We start from the raw sequence: 15,838 nt of genomic DNA, 5'->3' as shown, positions 1-15,838 counted from the left end.
TGTTGTTGCAGTGTGAAAATGTCTGTTGTTTCATTCTATAAAATCTACCTTTGGTTTGCTTTAAGGAGGGTTTACTGATGCCTTCAAATAGTTGAACAATCATTCATTTGTGAGAGACTTATTTCATAGAGGTACAGCTAGAGGTACTGTATATCCATGTACAAACCCCATCTATACTACAGGTATGTCAGACAATATGTGTGATATTATAAAGGTTTTTTGCAAAATTAAATCAATTAAAAAATTAGTATTTTTTTAGAAATAAACATGAAGAGAAACTTTTCAATGAAACTTTACAATTTTTTTTTTTTTTTTTTTTTTTTTTTTTTGTAGTAGTAGTAGTAGTAGAAAATATAGTAAAAATGAATGAACTTTTCAAAAAGCAAACAAAATTGAGATGTTGGCTTAAAAAAGATGTTTAATCTTGTTATCTTTGTTATATTGTTATCACTGGAATAAAATTATCACAAACAGTATGAAAGTATTGATAGTTTATTAAATCATTAGTCTTTTTAAACCTGCTTTTAAGGAATATGAATAGGGAGGTGCTTATTCTAAATCAATATTTAATGAATTATGCATAATCTAAAAAAAATAATAATAATTCACTCACTAACAACAGTTCATACTTCTCCATCAGTGATTTCTAGCTCTGAATGTGTAACCATCTCTTGTCTAGACACCTTCCCAGACGGGTTTTTGTTCAGGGCTTTCACATGGGCCAGACTGGTGACCCCCTGCCAATTTCATTCCCATAGCCTCTCTCTCACCCTCCCTCCCTCCCTCCCTCTCTTCCTCCTCCTCCTCCTCCTCCTCCTCCTCCTCCGCTCTATCAGCTGATGCCTGAAAATGCCACTGCTGGCCAGGAAGTGCTCAAGAAAATAAAAACGAAAGCACACAGAAGATTCAGCTCAACATGCGCTAATGCTCCGGATACTCTCGGACGTTGGTTTGGTTAGTACATTGAATATATTAGAGGTTGAGTTTACAAATGAATTTTGTTATTTTGAACTGTTTCAGATGTGATTGTGGGCTAGCGATTCAGAGTTAGCAGCCTTCGCGTAAACATTGCGCCGCTCTGCTGTTTAGCCTACCAAAACAAAACTCAAATTGAAAACAACCACTTTCAAGATTTTACACATTAAGCTCGTATAATTTAATTTACTCTATTGGTTTTAGCTTTACCCAGAACTCTTTTGCAGTTTGAGTTACGTTAGCTAGTTAGCACACTGACTACTTCTAATGGATCTCAGGCTTTCATGTAATATCTTTGCATATCTAAATGCTTCAAATTAAAGTCGTTTAGAAATATACAACTTGTCTAAACTTTATAAAATTGATGTCAAGAGTTTTACACTCTTCTTCACAAACACTGCTGTAACGCTAACAAGAAATCGTGTTATGTGTATTCATTTATTTATTACTATAATCAAATGTACCACCCTATCCGTATTTTGATATTCAAAAATTCAAAACCGCTAATGAAAATGGAAATATATACAGAAAAGTACATAAAATATAGAAATAAAAAGGCCCATCTGGTCAATTGTGATATTAGTAAAGCTTTTAAATATCTGTTGATTTATTTGATACAAGTCATTTAACATAACAAATTTCTGATTTAGAAAAATTATACTGATTGTCTTGTGCAGAGTTTAACTTCTGTCACCTGAGGGTTTTGTTCATGTACAGTTCATCCCTGTAGCTCATTTATAATCAGTTAAACTGCTGGTTGCAACACATCTTGTGTTACAAACACTTCCTGGTCTCCCCTACTGTTTATTGTACTAAAAAAATGTGTGTGTAGTGGTTCACACCACATTTTAAGACTTTTATTTCACCATAATCAGCATTTGCATTTATTTGACTTCATTACATTTGTGTTCTTTGCCTCATGCTTCTTTAGGTGACGTGATCTGCTGTCTGTCGGGTAAATAAGGACGAGGAGAAGATGGCACATCAGGGTAGCGGACAGGCCTGGGGAAAACTTGTGAATTTCGACTCGTCTGTGGGTCAAGAGATATTACTTATAAATAGAGAATGCACGGTGGGAAGAAAAAAAGGTGCGCTGAACATCATCACTAATAATGTGTTTGATCATGTTAGTTACTCAGTCTTGTTTTGCTTCTTCACAGACTCCTCTGTGACTGTCTAGTTTTACCTTTTAAGTTTACTTTTTTTTAACCCTCAAGAAGATAATCAGTCTGAAGCAGTGTCTGTGTGTATTCAGTGAGCCCATGCCTTTCACAATACTCTCTTTAGTTCAGCAAATGAACCCCCACCCCAATAATGACAAAGGCGTCTATTGAAGACATGCTCTTGGAATATTAAGTAGTTTTTTTGTGTCGTGGTGGTGTGCAGGGAAAGGTCTGTCTGGTTTTGAAGACTGTCTGTTTTCCTGCTTTAATTAATATTATTAATCCATATGTCTCTTTGGATCTGCATGCTTCACAGTAACATTCGACACTGGTTATTAGCAGAACTGATACGCTTCATTACTATAATAGTGTCATTTTTAACCTTACATCACATCACGCCACACTATACTTCATTAAAGACTTGCATGCCTAATGTGTCTGAGCCAGAAAGTAATGGGCCAGGTCTGGAAGAGAAAAGGTGCTTGATGAAAAGAGGAGCGTGCTTTATTAAAGTCGACATGCAAATGTGTTCGCAACCAATTTTACTTCAGTAATGTCACCTATTTTAAAGGGAAGCAGGATATTAAATTAAATCAAAGTGTCCCATTTGCCTTTCCCATTTATCCACACTCTTTTAGCCAGAGCAACTTACATTGCAAAGTATGTGTTCATCATTTCATGCATTCCCTGAGAACCGATTCCATGACCTTGTGTGGTGCTAGGAAAAAACACTTTACTACTACTACTACTACTACTATTACTATTGTAATTATTAATAATAATATTAATTTTATTTGTTTGTTTATTTTCCTTACAGTATTGCGACTTTTGGAAATTTCACAATTATTATTAATGGTCCTTAAATTAGACATGATTTTCTTCATGCTTTTCTTATTTGAGATAAAACTTGAATTTTTGTAAAGCATTTTTGCAGATTTGTGTAAAGGCTTAGGCTGGCATTTGAGAAGCTTGAAGGTGACATCAGCTGAAACTTTTCAAAAGTTGAAAAATTCATGTTAAAAGATTCTAAAGACCTATTTTGTTTGTATTAATAACAGTTATGGATTGTACACAATAAGAAAAACAATATAGTCCATTTTGATTTATTGTTGACTTCTCTATGTCAGGTCTGTCCAATCCTGCTCCTGGAGAGCCACTGTCCTGTAGAGTTTAGCTCCAACCCTAATCAAACACACCTGAACCAGGCAGAAACTTCCAGGCGGTTGTGTTGAGGCTGCTCTGCAGTACAGTGGCCCCCCAGGACTGAGTTTGGAGACCCCCGCTCTGTCGTAACCTCACAGACATAATTTCTTCATAGATTGTGACCTCTCATTCCCGGCTAATAAACTGGTCTCAGGGAAACATTGCAAAATCACTCAAGATCAGAACTCAGGAAAGGTGTGGCTGGAGGACATGAGGTAGGACCACCTGCATGACATCATGAGGTCCTTCTTGTTAGATATAAGCTATAATACACAGACATGTATTGTTGAATAATTTCATGCTAATATCATTTTCCTGCTAAATTAGTGTATACTAATATACTGAATATATATTATTAGTATAAACTATATTATATTAGTATATAAAGTATATATTAGTTACTTTCATATATGATTTACAATAGTTTTTATACCAAAAAATCTTGTCAGGCACATTTAGAACAAGAATCATTAGATTACATTAAAAGACTAAGATGGCAGTGCAACAGAAGCAAATCAATTGTAATTTGAAATCTTTTCCAGTCTTTGCCACTATCCATCAATCCACTAGGTTTGTTGGATTACAGTATAATGCACTGTAACTATTATTATTAATAATAATATTTGCTAATATTATTAATATAATTAACTAATCTTAATTTGGAAGACTGACGTATAATAATGATGCTACGGTTTATCAAATAGATGTATAAAAAATCATTTTAATTATGGGCAGTTATGACATGGCAGTCCCATGTATTTGATTGTATGCCAGCTCATCATTGCTGCTGTACATTTCCATCCAGCTAATTAAGTGAATGTCTGCTAGACAATCAATATCCTGTGTGTTTTATACAGTGCTTAGTCGTGATGGAAATGGCAAGTTTCCCTCCCTTCCTTCTCATTATCCTTTCTTGTACAACTTTCTCTTTGCTATTTTTAACTAGGCTTTAACTAGGCACTTTATTCTGTCTGTATTCATTATGATCCGTTTGTTTCCATCAGCACCAATGGAACAGTGGTCAACATGTCCAAAGTGGTGAAGAAACAGATGCATTTACTACAGAATGGTGATGTCATTCACTTTGTGTACAGGAAGAATGAGCCAGAGCATAGTGAGTTTTCACAATTGTTATATCGCACGCTGTTTCGGTAACATAGTTGCATCCAAACAGATGATGCATCACTCAACTATTTTTGATTTTGCAGATATTGCTTACGTTTATCAGGCAATCAGACCACAGGAAAGTGCCTCACAGGACGCTGAAGGTAAATACATAATGAATATAATGTTTCATACAGATATTCCTATAGTCCTGTTATACAGAGTTAGTTTTGCTATTGCCTGCCTAAGTGAGGCCAGCAGATAAAGAAAGTTGTTTCAGAGCAAGAGCTTTTAACTACATTTTAAATGGAAGTTATGGAAACAATAATTTTTCTCCTTTGTAAAAACATGCACAGTTGAATTACTCCCAATAACATGAATAAGTTTTGATTTCATGAAATCCCAGTTTCATCCCCATGCAAGTTTTGGCAGTTTCTGTAAATAAGAGTTTTTTTTCCTTTGGGATCTCCATAGATGCTGGAAGAGAAGAAGATTCAGATCTGACGGAAACCGAGAGTGAACCAGCACCAGTAGAGCCTGTTATTGTGAAGCCTCTGCCTCAGTCTGGGCATGAGGATCCTCAGCCATCTACCTCCAGTTCTTCCTTCCACTTCTACGACATGCCATTATCTACCTGCTCTGGTAATTACCATCCACACTGTATGTCCACTTTCATGCAAGTTGCTTTTGATAAGAAATTAGCTTTCTGTGCTGCTGTTCATCTATGCATTGTTTTTTTTTTAACACATGTAAGGCCTGTTTTAGAAATGATTTTAAATTTAAAAGGGTAGCAGAGGCCACACCACAAATGTAACAACAATGGCACAGAGGAACAATATGGTTGGAAACACTTTTTCAGAACTATTTTGGTGCTGAACGATTAAAACCTTGACAGCCAATCAGAATCCATTCTGCGTTAAAGAGCAGTGTGCACTTATAATAAACAGAATGTTATAATGAGTTACTGTGTTGACACTGATAGAATTATGATTTTCTTTACATTTATAGTTAACATTTCTGGTGTGAACAAGCCATTACATACTCAAAAAAATGTATATGTCTGTATGAACCATTTAGCAGATGTGTTTCCAAAGAAGAACCCCGTGAGTTCCTCGGTTATTTGTAAAGGAGAATCCGAGATGACTGCACCAGCACCAGCAGGCAGCCCCGGGGAGCCGGTCATGAATCACACTCGCCTGAAGTGGACCTGCTGGACTGAAGGAGGGCAACAGATGGAGCCAGAGGTGGAAATGCAGAGGAAAAGAAGAAAAACTGACAAAGGTGCTGTAACACTGTAACACAAAATAATTTATGATTTCGGTCTATTTTGTGTGGTCTAAGCATCTGTATTCCTACAAAACAATCATCACTAACATGACAAGTTTTTCAGACTACTTTGGAGGTGTTTAGAAGTGTTTTATGCTTTGATGGTTTAAGATTGCACTATTGTTCAAAAATATGTCTGTCATGCTCACCAAGGCTGCATTTATTTGATCAAAAATACAGTAAAATATTGTGATATATATATATATATTTTTCTATTTCACTGCATTAGAATGTAATTAATTCCTGTGATTGCAAAGCTGAGTTTTCAGCAGCAATTACTCCAGTCTTCAGTGTCACATGATCATTCGAATCATTGTAATATGTTGATGTGGTTCTTAAGTAACATTTCGAATTATTATCAATGTTGAAAAGAGTTGCGCTGCTTAATATTTTGTGGAAACTGTGATAATTGTGTTCAAGATTCTTTGATGAATAGAAAGTTGAAAAGAACAGAAGTTGTTTGAAATTTTTTTTTTTTTTACATTTATAAATTACAAATGTCTTCATTGTCACTTTTGATGCATCTTTGCTTAAAAAAAAATAAAAAATATTAATTTCTTTAAGACAATGACATTTTGTTGGCTTTTGAAGTGTATATCTGGTTTTAATATGCATTTCAGAACTGTCCTAGAATTGAAACACTTTCAAATGTAACGTTTATGTCTGTATCTATCGGTCTTGCAGACGATCAGACGGGGTATGGATCTTCTCACAGTGACTCTGCTCAGGTTCCTCTCAGAGGAGCAGCAGGGACAGAGAAAACTGAAGGAGCCACAACAGACAAGATGGAAGAATCCCTCACATGCATTGTCTGCCAGGACCTGCTGCACGACTGTGTCAGGTCAGTCCAGTGTGCACAAATCAACACTTACACCCGAATGGACATGTTGGCTGAGTCTAAATCCATTAGTTATTTTACTAATTAAAACTTTTCTATGATAAGAAGGATTTAAAATATGTGTGAAGGCTGAATTTTAATGAATTTTCAGTAGTTAATGTGTCTGTTTCTATACAGTCTTCAGCCGTGCATGCATACGTTTTGTGCTGCCTGTTATTCTGGCTGGATGGAGCGGTCTTCTCTCTGTCCCACCTGCCGATGTCCCGTAGAGAGAATCCGTAAAAACCACATCCTCAACAACCTGGTGGAGGCCTACCTTCTCCAGCACCCAGGTACTGTAGCACACCTCTATTCACACCAAGTCAAATGTAAACAACATGAGAGTATAAACCGTTATATGCAGGGTATATTTAATTCTATAATGTGTCTCCTTAACCTTATAGAGCAACTGGTAATGTAAGATAAAAGGTAAAAGCTTTATTCTTTACTGAGGGTTCAGCTTCTACCAGAGAATAGCACTGGTAACTCCTCAGTGATCCTACGTTTAAGTTCTTTAGAAATAAATTTGTTAGTATACTTACTATTGAAGAGGTCTACATTACATATTTTTAAAGAAGGAGACTACAGGGCTTGACGACGGACCAGAAAAACTGCTTCGAATGATTCTTAACACACCAGTGGGTATAGCATTGCTTACTTTATCATAGCCTTTTATTGTAATTTTAACTATATTTATTATTAGAAACGTGAGAACCCATTTTCATCTAATAAAAATAATGCCTTTACTATACCAGTCACTTTTAAACAGAGACTTTCTGTTAATAACTACAGTCTCATTGTTCCAAAGAGTGGAGTTGTGAGGGGGAAAGTTATAGGTAAATATGATTTTCCAACAAAGCAGTAATTATGAAAATTAGAAACCTTCAAAAGGAATTTTGAAAAGATCAAGATCACATCTTAAAACAAATTCAAGGCCACCAATATTTTTGAAAATACAATTAGGAATATGGTACCATATTGAGTGTGGCTTTGCTAAACATTCTTTAAGCCATTATATTCTGAATGTACCAAGAATAGATTATTTCCCGCTTTTATTTGATCAAAAACATTATTTTTGTGAAAGATTATTGCACTTTAAAATAACTGTTTTTAATATATTAGAACATTTATTCCTGTGATGGCAACGCTATGAATGTTGAAAAGTTGTACTGATTAATTTATTACATTTTTTTTTTTAACTGACACTTTTTCAGGATTCTTTGATGAATAGAAAGTTTAAAAGAACAGCATTTATTTGCAAAATATTTTTTTCTTAACATTATATGTCGTTACTGTCACTTTAGATCGATTTCATCTGTCCTTGTGGATTAAAAGTATTGAAAAAAAGAGTGAAAAAAAAAAAAAAACACGTACTGACCCTAGGTTTTTTAAATCTCAGAAGAAATGTCAAAAAAAGAAAATCTTTTTTTGTGGTCATAGAGAAGTGTCGGAGTGAAGATGACTTGAGCAGCATGGATGCTCGAAACAAGATCACGCAGGACATGCTGCAGCCAAAGGTCGAACGCTCCTTCTCGGATGAGGAGGGCAGTTCAGACTATCTGTTTGAGCTCTCAGACAATGACAGCGACATTTCTGACTTGAGGTGAACAACTGTTATCCATTCAGAATCTTCTATTACTTTTAGTAGAACTTTAAAGAAAGGAAAATCCAGTGATCTATGGTGTTTTGTTTCTTATTAAATGTAGATTCTTAAGTGTTGAAGTGATTACTGAAACGCACCCTGATCTACCGTGTTTGTTCACAGTCAGCCCTATATGATGTGTCGGCAGTGTCCAGGTTATCGGAAGGAGGCTAGCTCTGTCCCGTGGATCTGTGAGGCCGCTCAATCAGAAGTGCCAGCTAAAGTGCCTGGAGACGGCCCTTCCACATCCTCTGACACCTCCACAGGTTATTCATGCTCACACCTGAGTCTAGACTTTGCACATCCATGTGATTCTTCATATGCTTAAATCCACTGTATTCCTACTGCAGCTCCTCAGGAGTTCAGATGTCCTCCTCAGGGCAGTCACCTCATCTGCTCCTGCTGCCTGCAGCCCATGCCCGACCGACGCTTCGAGCACCTCCCCCCTCAGATGTCCCCGCAGCACTGTGAGTGACCCTGAGACCTGTCCATCAGTGTTCTCAGGGCTCCTGGAGTCACCTGCTGATTTGTTGTCTGTTCCTTTGGCCAGGTATGGTGTGCCAGAAACCTTTCTGTCATGTGTACTGGGGCTGCCAGCGGATCGGCTGTCACGGCTGCCTAGCACGTTTCACCGGTAGGTTTCCGAGCATTTAACCTTTCTGTATAATTTATTTCTTACTGTCTGTGTTATTTTATTAAAAAACATTATGGTTATTTCTCTTTACAGAACTTAACCTTAATGATAAATGTCTGGATGGAGTTTTTAATGGCAATCAATATGAGTCTGAAGTCCTTCAGGTTTGTTTGCTCCTACTTAGAACTCATACTCATACATGGAATCACTGTTATTTGAGATCCTGGAGCACAAAACCAGTCTTAAGTCGCTGGGGTATATTTGTAGCAATAGCCAAAAAAACATAGTATGGGTCAAAATTATTCATTTTTCTTTTATGCCAAAAATCATTAGGATATTATGTAAAGATCATGTTCCATGAAGATATTTTGTAAATTTGCTACCGTAAATATATCAAAACTTAATTTTTGATTAGTAATATGCCTTGCTAAGAATTTATTTGGACAAAAAAAAGGTGATTTTCTCAATATTTAGATTTTTTTTTTTTTTTTTTTTTTTTTGCACCCTCAGATTCCAGATACTCAAATAGTTGTATCTCGGCCAAATATTGTCCGATCCTAATAAACCATACATCAATGGAAAGCTTATTTATAAGCTTTTATTTATTATTCAGCTAAAAAAATAAATCTCAGTTTAGAAAAATTGACACTTAACACTGGTTTTGTGGTCCAGGGCCACATTTGTATTATTATTTATACACTATAATAGTATTTATTAGTAATTGTGTTATATTCTTTTGTCGTTTTTGGTTATAATTATTTATTTTATAATTTGGGTTTTTGGTATTCTGATTTTAGGTGAAATGGTATTTTTCCATTTTAGTCATTTTAGCATTTTAGCTAGTTGCAAGGCAACACTTCTTTTTCCTCCCATTTTTTTTCTAATCTCTAGGAAAATATTTTTAATAAAACAAAAAAAAACAAAAAAAATTTTGATTCGATTTTAATTAAATTATTTAAATATAATTTATTTTAGAAGAATTACTACATTTTGTGTCCCACTGGAATCCCAGCCCTTGGTTATCTTTGCAAGGGCAAGCTCAAGTCTTCTTTAGAAAATATAAAAATCAAGTTTTTAATTTTAATTACCAGGAGAATATTTTACTAAAGCAAATCCAAGTTTTAAATTGAAGTATTTGTTAGATTTTACCTTCTATGTCTCTTGAGCTGTAAGCTGTTGTTCATTTCTGCTCTTTGTGGTAGAATTATTTGACTTCTCAAGGAATGAGCTGGAGACATCTGCTGCAGGAAGCGCTCCAGGCTGTACAGCAGGGCCTGTACCAGCTCTCTGGTAACTGCCCGCTGCTCATATTAAGAAATGTTGATTTCACTGAAGATGACTATCTCAGGTAAATAACCTTCTGTAATTCATCTGTGCGTGTATTTCAGATTACAGAATCACTGCCAACTCTTTCCTGTGCTACTGCTGTGGACTTCGCACTTTTAGAGAACTTGCATACAAATACAGAGAGCATATTCCTGCACCAGAGCTGCCAGGTAACACAAAGCTGCACAGTCACATTAGTGAAGTGATGTGTGGCCTAGTATGGTGTCCTATATTCAGATTTGGTATTGAGGGTGGAAGAGAGTGTCGGTTATTCACTCCCCCCACCGACAATTCATGTCAGACCTGAAACTAGAACCCATGACTTTTGGGTTACATATCCAACTCTCTAAACATTAGGTCACGACTGCCCATATTAGTGTCCCACAGTTAATTTCCTGCCCCTCAGCTGTAGGTAGACATAAAGCCAAATATATAAAACTACAGATTTAATAATAAATATTTTTGTATGCAGCAATTAGCCTGTTTTTTTTTTTCACAGATTCTGTGACAGCCAGACCAAACTGTTATTGGGGACGCAACTGTCGGACTCAAGTGAAAGCACACCACGCTTTGTAAGTGCGCGCCATGCAAAACCACTTCTTCATGGAAAGCTTGAATGTTCATTTTAAAATGAATCTCATGTCTTGCTCATCTAATTCAATATAAATTTACAAGTACTTTTTGGCATGATTATGTTCATGTGCAAAGCATACTACATCCATCCATCCGTGTGTCCACATTATGTCCATCCTGTGAAGCGTGTCATACTTCAGTCCACCAGTAGAGGGCAGCAAATGAACATTATGTACAGCATAGGCCTTTCAGTTAGGAAATTCTCCATTTATATCAAGGTTTTGTGGGTCTTAAGTCTTAATTCACCCTTCCACAAATGAAGGCCTAAAAAGATCTTAAACCTGAACAGAAAGTCTGAAATTCATAAAGTTATGGCATTAAAGGTTGCCTCGACGTCAAAAATATCTTCCTCAGTCTAAATATCTTCCTCAGTGTTTTTGTTTTGGTTTCCAATAATGTCTAAACACCAATTTAATATACATTTATTTGCAATGCAAATTAAAGTCTTGTTGATCAAAATAAAGTACGTTTATGATTAAAACAAAAATTATCAATGGGGAATGAAAACTCGTTTTATCTTTTGATTTATGTAGATTTTTCTAGCCCCATTGGCACATATTTGTTCTTGTATTAATCATAAACTGTATTTGTTTTGATCAATTTCTCAAAAATGTAAGAATCTTTAGACGTTTGCAGAGCCATTTAAGCTTTTTTTGTTGCAAAATTGAAGTTGTCATTAAGTTGAAGTTGTATTTTCAAACTTTGAAGTGCTAATACAAGAGCATATTGATGTACTGTTCTCCATTCAATTTATTCCTTAAATTCTTTAATTGGTCTTAAATTGGCCTTCATAAAACCTGAGTAATGATCTTTATCCTAATATCATAATCATACTCAATCATCAAATTCAAATGACATGCAATGATAACACTGAATCTTAATCAGTCATTTTGTTTTGTCTTCTTTCAGGAAATTCAATCACATATGTGAGCAGACGCGGTTTAAGAACTAATGCTGGAGGAGCATCGCTTGACTTGACAGCAGTAGTTTGGGAGTTTGACTCTCAGCAGCTTCTGGGGAGCTGAGCTGCTGCAGGCACGTGTTATACCTCTTTATTCCCCTAGATGGCAACCTTACGTATGCAAAGTCAATCAGATGATGCTAAACCAATCATCCTTGAGGTATGGTGTCAGCAAGTGGAAACATCTGATCTGGATCTGCACTGTGTGGAGAAACAGACACTAGTTTTCCAGGATGTACTGACCGTCATTCTTTCAGTATGCACACTTCATTCCACTATGCTATTGACATGCTTTCATGCTGCATTTCTGCTTATAATTGTGAAACGAGACAATATTGGCAATCACCTTTACGTGCAAAAATCTCTTTAGCTTAAACCTTATACAATATACAAAATCTATAACTAACCTTTGGTGCCTGAGAGTCGACTGTGAGTGTTTGTCAGCTTTCTTTGCATATGTCACATACTTCTTACATTTTAAGGTTTTTTCAGTAAAAAAAAAAAAAAAAGTAATGTTCTTTAACTTTTATTATCATAAACTGCTCAAGACATTTAAATGCTACTGAGAATATTGAAAAATGTATGTTAGAAAAAACGGATGATCGTGTTGGTCAAGTGCACTAAATTTTCCCTTGTTAGGTATTCAGCATCAGTAGCTGCATTTTGTTCAGTAAGGGCAGTAAGCCATGTAAAGAAAAGGTGTGTATTTTTTCCTTCTAACACAAGACTGAGGGTGTATCGCAGTGCAGGGGATAATCAAGTCAAATCTGATTTATAATAAAGGCTTAGATGCTTTCGCACATCTCGATATGATTATGGAAGTTTTGCTTTTAGCTTATGTTCATATGCAAACAAGGCCAGTTTTTAGCTAGACAGTAGATGATGCTTTTCCTAGTTTTTTCCTATTTAACTAAGATATTTTAGTTTTTCTTTTACTTGTAGGATTGGTGATATTATAGGTAGATTGCATGGCCATATAATAGCTGATTAAGTATTTTTTTGATTTTCTGACTAGGCTAGAGCTGTATTTTTGGACTAGTAAACTAGGTGTTTTTCTTTTCTTATTCCCATTCTTGTTTAACTTGATAAACCACACTGGTATTATCCTTAAAAAAAGTGGTCAGTCTTTAAAATGTGGCATTAAGCATTATAGCCACATGAAAGTTCTGAACATTTTACCCTTAAATAATTATTTTGTTTTTTTAATAAAAGCATGACATTTTTTTCTTTTTACTTTTTAAAATACATGAAAGTAGGTATATGCTGTATCTCAGTTCATTGTCATGTTTTTTTGTTTTTGTTTTTTTTTTCAAAAATTTTGCAGGGAACATTTATACATTACTGTTACAGTACAGTTGGTCATAACATTGTTTTTGGGGTCTGTTGTTCATCTTACCATGACATTCTTCTGAGGCTCAAATTAGACATCTCTCGAGGTCAGTCCTCACCGGCCTCAACTGCTCTTCGGGTGAACAGAAGTGCTCAGCACTCTAAAACCTCACACACTGATCTAATGGCACCTGACAAACGGCCACATTTGCTGGATTTGCTTCATTAGTGAACGTTGAGTTGTGGGTTTTACCCAGGATAAATCACCCTGCTTTAATTTGGAGCTTTGCTTGGGAATGTTTCTACAATTGTAGTTCACACTTTCGTTAGCAAATTAGTGGTTATTTCTCTCTCTCTTTTATGCATTTGGTAGATGCTTTTATCTAGAGCAACTTTCCCCAAATGTTTATCTGATTGTACATCAACTGGTATGCAAAATAGTATTCATCAAATGTACACAAATATCAAGATATTTGGAAAAGGGTTTTATATTGTGATCAAATATCTACAGAAACATTTTGTTATAAAATGTCAGACTAATAGAGCTTCCTTTGAAACCACATACAGGCTGTTGCATAAATTTAAAATGTGGTTTTAGGTGAGTGGAATAGTGTTATGATGTAAGCTCCAAAGCTGGTCTCATTCTCTGAACTAAAAATCTGCACGAAGGGTTGAGGGATTTATTCAGGAATGATTGTTAGAAAGGCTTTGGAGGCTGCTTTGCATTTACTAAAAGGGAAATGTACTCTGCAAATATTTACTTCGGGTTGTATGGGATTTTTTTTCTTTCAGAAAAAAGGAGGGGAGGGGGGTTTAATTCTACCTCAAAGTTTAAACTGGGGGTTCAAATGGAGAAAAAATAAAGTTTTCTGCTTATCAGGTATTAAAATAATTATAGGGAAGTCAGTCTAATAGCACTATTAAAGTTCTACAATTGAATTAGCACTTGCTGTGCCTCACGTTTGTAATGCCTAGAAATAAATCTGATTAAAAACCTTGTTTAATTTACTGCACTAATAATAAAAGACTATTAAATTACATATGACTTTGTCCCTTCTGTGCATATGGTTATACAAGAAAATACAGCACCACAAAACATCGTATACAATCTTTTATTTGTGTTAAATGTTAGTTACTGCATTTTAAATGTCTGAACAGTGATCAGTTCCCTTTATAATCCTTCCACGTCAGCACTGTTGACATTATTACTGCATTCAGGAAAACACACCATTATAAATGAAAAGAGTTGCAGCATATATGAACTTGAATACGTTATAAAAATATGATTGTATACACAATTTCAGGTATTGCATCAGTGCATGTTTAGCAGCATAGATGATTGTCACAAGGCAGATAGTAAGTGATAGAGGTGAAAAACAGTAACTTAATTTAAATTATTTGTAGAAGAAAGTTAAAACAAAATTTTCAGTGGTCATGTCCCTTGAGAAATAAGAATATATGCAATTTCCATTCATATATGCCTTATTAACTTGCTGAGGCTTTTTAACAGTATAATGTGTATTGGACCCTTAGTGATTACAAGAAACAAAAAGTGTGGAAGTCAAGAGAGATGCCAAGCAGCTTTCTACCAGACCAGCTAATTGGTCTTCTACGTGTTGCAAAGGGATTAGAACAAGCTGTATTGTTCATAGAGCAAATACATGGATTTTCATAATGAAAGTAACAATGCAGGCTGTCTATTCAGAGTAGAAAAATTAAGTGATCTTGGTTAAAAGTTTATCGTATGCATACATTTGCAGGTTATAAAATATACTGATAGATAGTTTCAGTGAATTAACTGTGCAGATACAATAACAGGAAGAACAATAAGTGCTAACATTTTTCATTCATGCCAATATTCATAACAAACCCTTTTTAAAACTTCATGGCATATTGTCACACACCATATATATGTGCTTCACACCATATGAAGACATCAGGAACAGCTCATAAGCAGTGAGTTTTCAGTCCTGTTGAGATGATTTATTGGCTGAATTGGTCACGTGACCATCATTCTCAAACTTCATGGCACTGGCAGACTTTATTTCTGGGTCACTGTTAAGAAGAGAGAGCTGAAGGATCCTGCGTCTTCAATGCACCACCACGGCCTCCTCTCGCTAAAGAGATTGGTTGGATGCTGGGAACTTGGCTTTTCAATAGCAGTGGCATCTTTGTGCCTTCAAACATCTGTCCATTCACTCTCAAAGGCTTCTTGGGATGTTCTGCTGACACAAGAGGCTGTCGGTCTTCCTCTTCGGAGATTGCAAACACTGGTACAGTGATGTGGTCATCTTCAATGCTTGATATTTGACCTTTGACCTGCAGCTGGCTGGATGGGGCACCGCTGGTGTCAAAGAGCGTGTTTGAGGTTGTAATTCCATTCACTTGTGGTTTGGAGGAATCAGACGTGCCAGAGAGCAGGCCAAAGCATTGAGTGTTAAAACGTGCACGTCTGAGGTTGCTGGTGGAGCTGAGGCGTCGCTGGCACTGGGCGGCTTGAGTCAGCGGATACGAGGCGTTACTCATGAAGGAGTCAGACTGGCAGCTGTTGGGAGGACTATGAAGAGGAGCATCAGATAGGACCTTTCGTCTTCCAGTGTCTGTAGCTGTGCTTGGGAGTCCCTGAGTGCATAGTGTTACAGTAAAAAAAAAAAAAAACTAATTT

The 15,838-nt window shown here is 35.9% G+C and overlaps 2 protein-coding genes across 3 annotated transcripts in view; one reads left to right on the top strand and one right to left on the bottom strand.

Annotated features, from left to right (window-relative positions):
• The first annotated feature begins 813 nt into the window (after window positions 1-813).
• chfr (checkpoint with forkhead and ring finger domains, E3 ubiquitin protein ligase) lies at window positions 814-12,332 on the top strand. Of its 2 annotated transcripts, none has more exons than XM_059548646.1 (18): window positions 814-954; window positions 1,907-2,063; window positions 3,457-3,556; window positions 4,346-4,455; window positions 4,550-4,609; window positions 4,920-5,087; window positions 5,526-5,726; window positions 6,456-6,612; window positions 6,787-6,941; window positions 8,089-8,251; window positions 8,414-8,556; window positions 8,641-8,757; window positions 8,841-8,924; window positions 9,018-9,088; window positions 10,127-10,214; window positions 10,313-10,420; window positions 10,750-10,822; window positions 11,793-12,332. In XM_059548646.1, the coding sequence occupies exons 2-18, from the start codon at window positions 1,952-1,954 to the stop codon at window positions 11,833-11,835; spliced, it is 1,953 nt and encodes a 650-aa protein (XP_059404629.1). In that variant the 5' UTR covers window positions 814-954; window positions 1,907-1,951; the 3' UTR covers window positions 11,836-12,332. The 2 variants fall into 2 exon arrangements, with proteins under 2 accessions (XP_059404629.1, XP_059404628.1); XM_059548645.1 differs by having other exon boundaries at window positions 5,523-5,726.
• A 1,942-nt stretch (window positions 12,333-14,274) lies between these two features.
• Window positions 14,275-15,838, bottom strand: part of si:dkey-112e17.1 (uncharacterized) — a 21,583-nt gene continuing 20,019 nt past the window's right edge. Inside the window, exon 7 of the mRNA XM_059548663.1 lies at window positions 14,275-15,795. Coding sequence (XP_059404646.1) covers window positions 15,232-15,795 — 564 coding nt within the window. The 3' untranslated portion in view covers window positions 14,275-15,231. The remainder of the gene's footprint in view (window positions 15,796-15,838) is intronic.

Source organism: Carassius carassius, chromosome 4 (assembly GCF_963082965.1).
Source record: "Carassius carassius chromosome 4, fCarCar2.1, whole genome shotgun sequence".
In the NCBI taxonomy this organism is placed as follows: Eukaryota; Metazoa; Chordata; class Actinopteri; order Cypriniformes; family Cyprinidae; genus Carassius; species Carassius carassius.
This window is presented reverse-complemented; position numbering and strand designations above follow the sequence as displayed.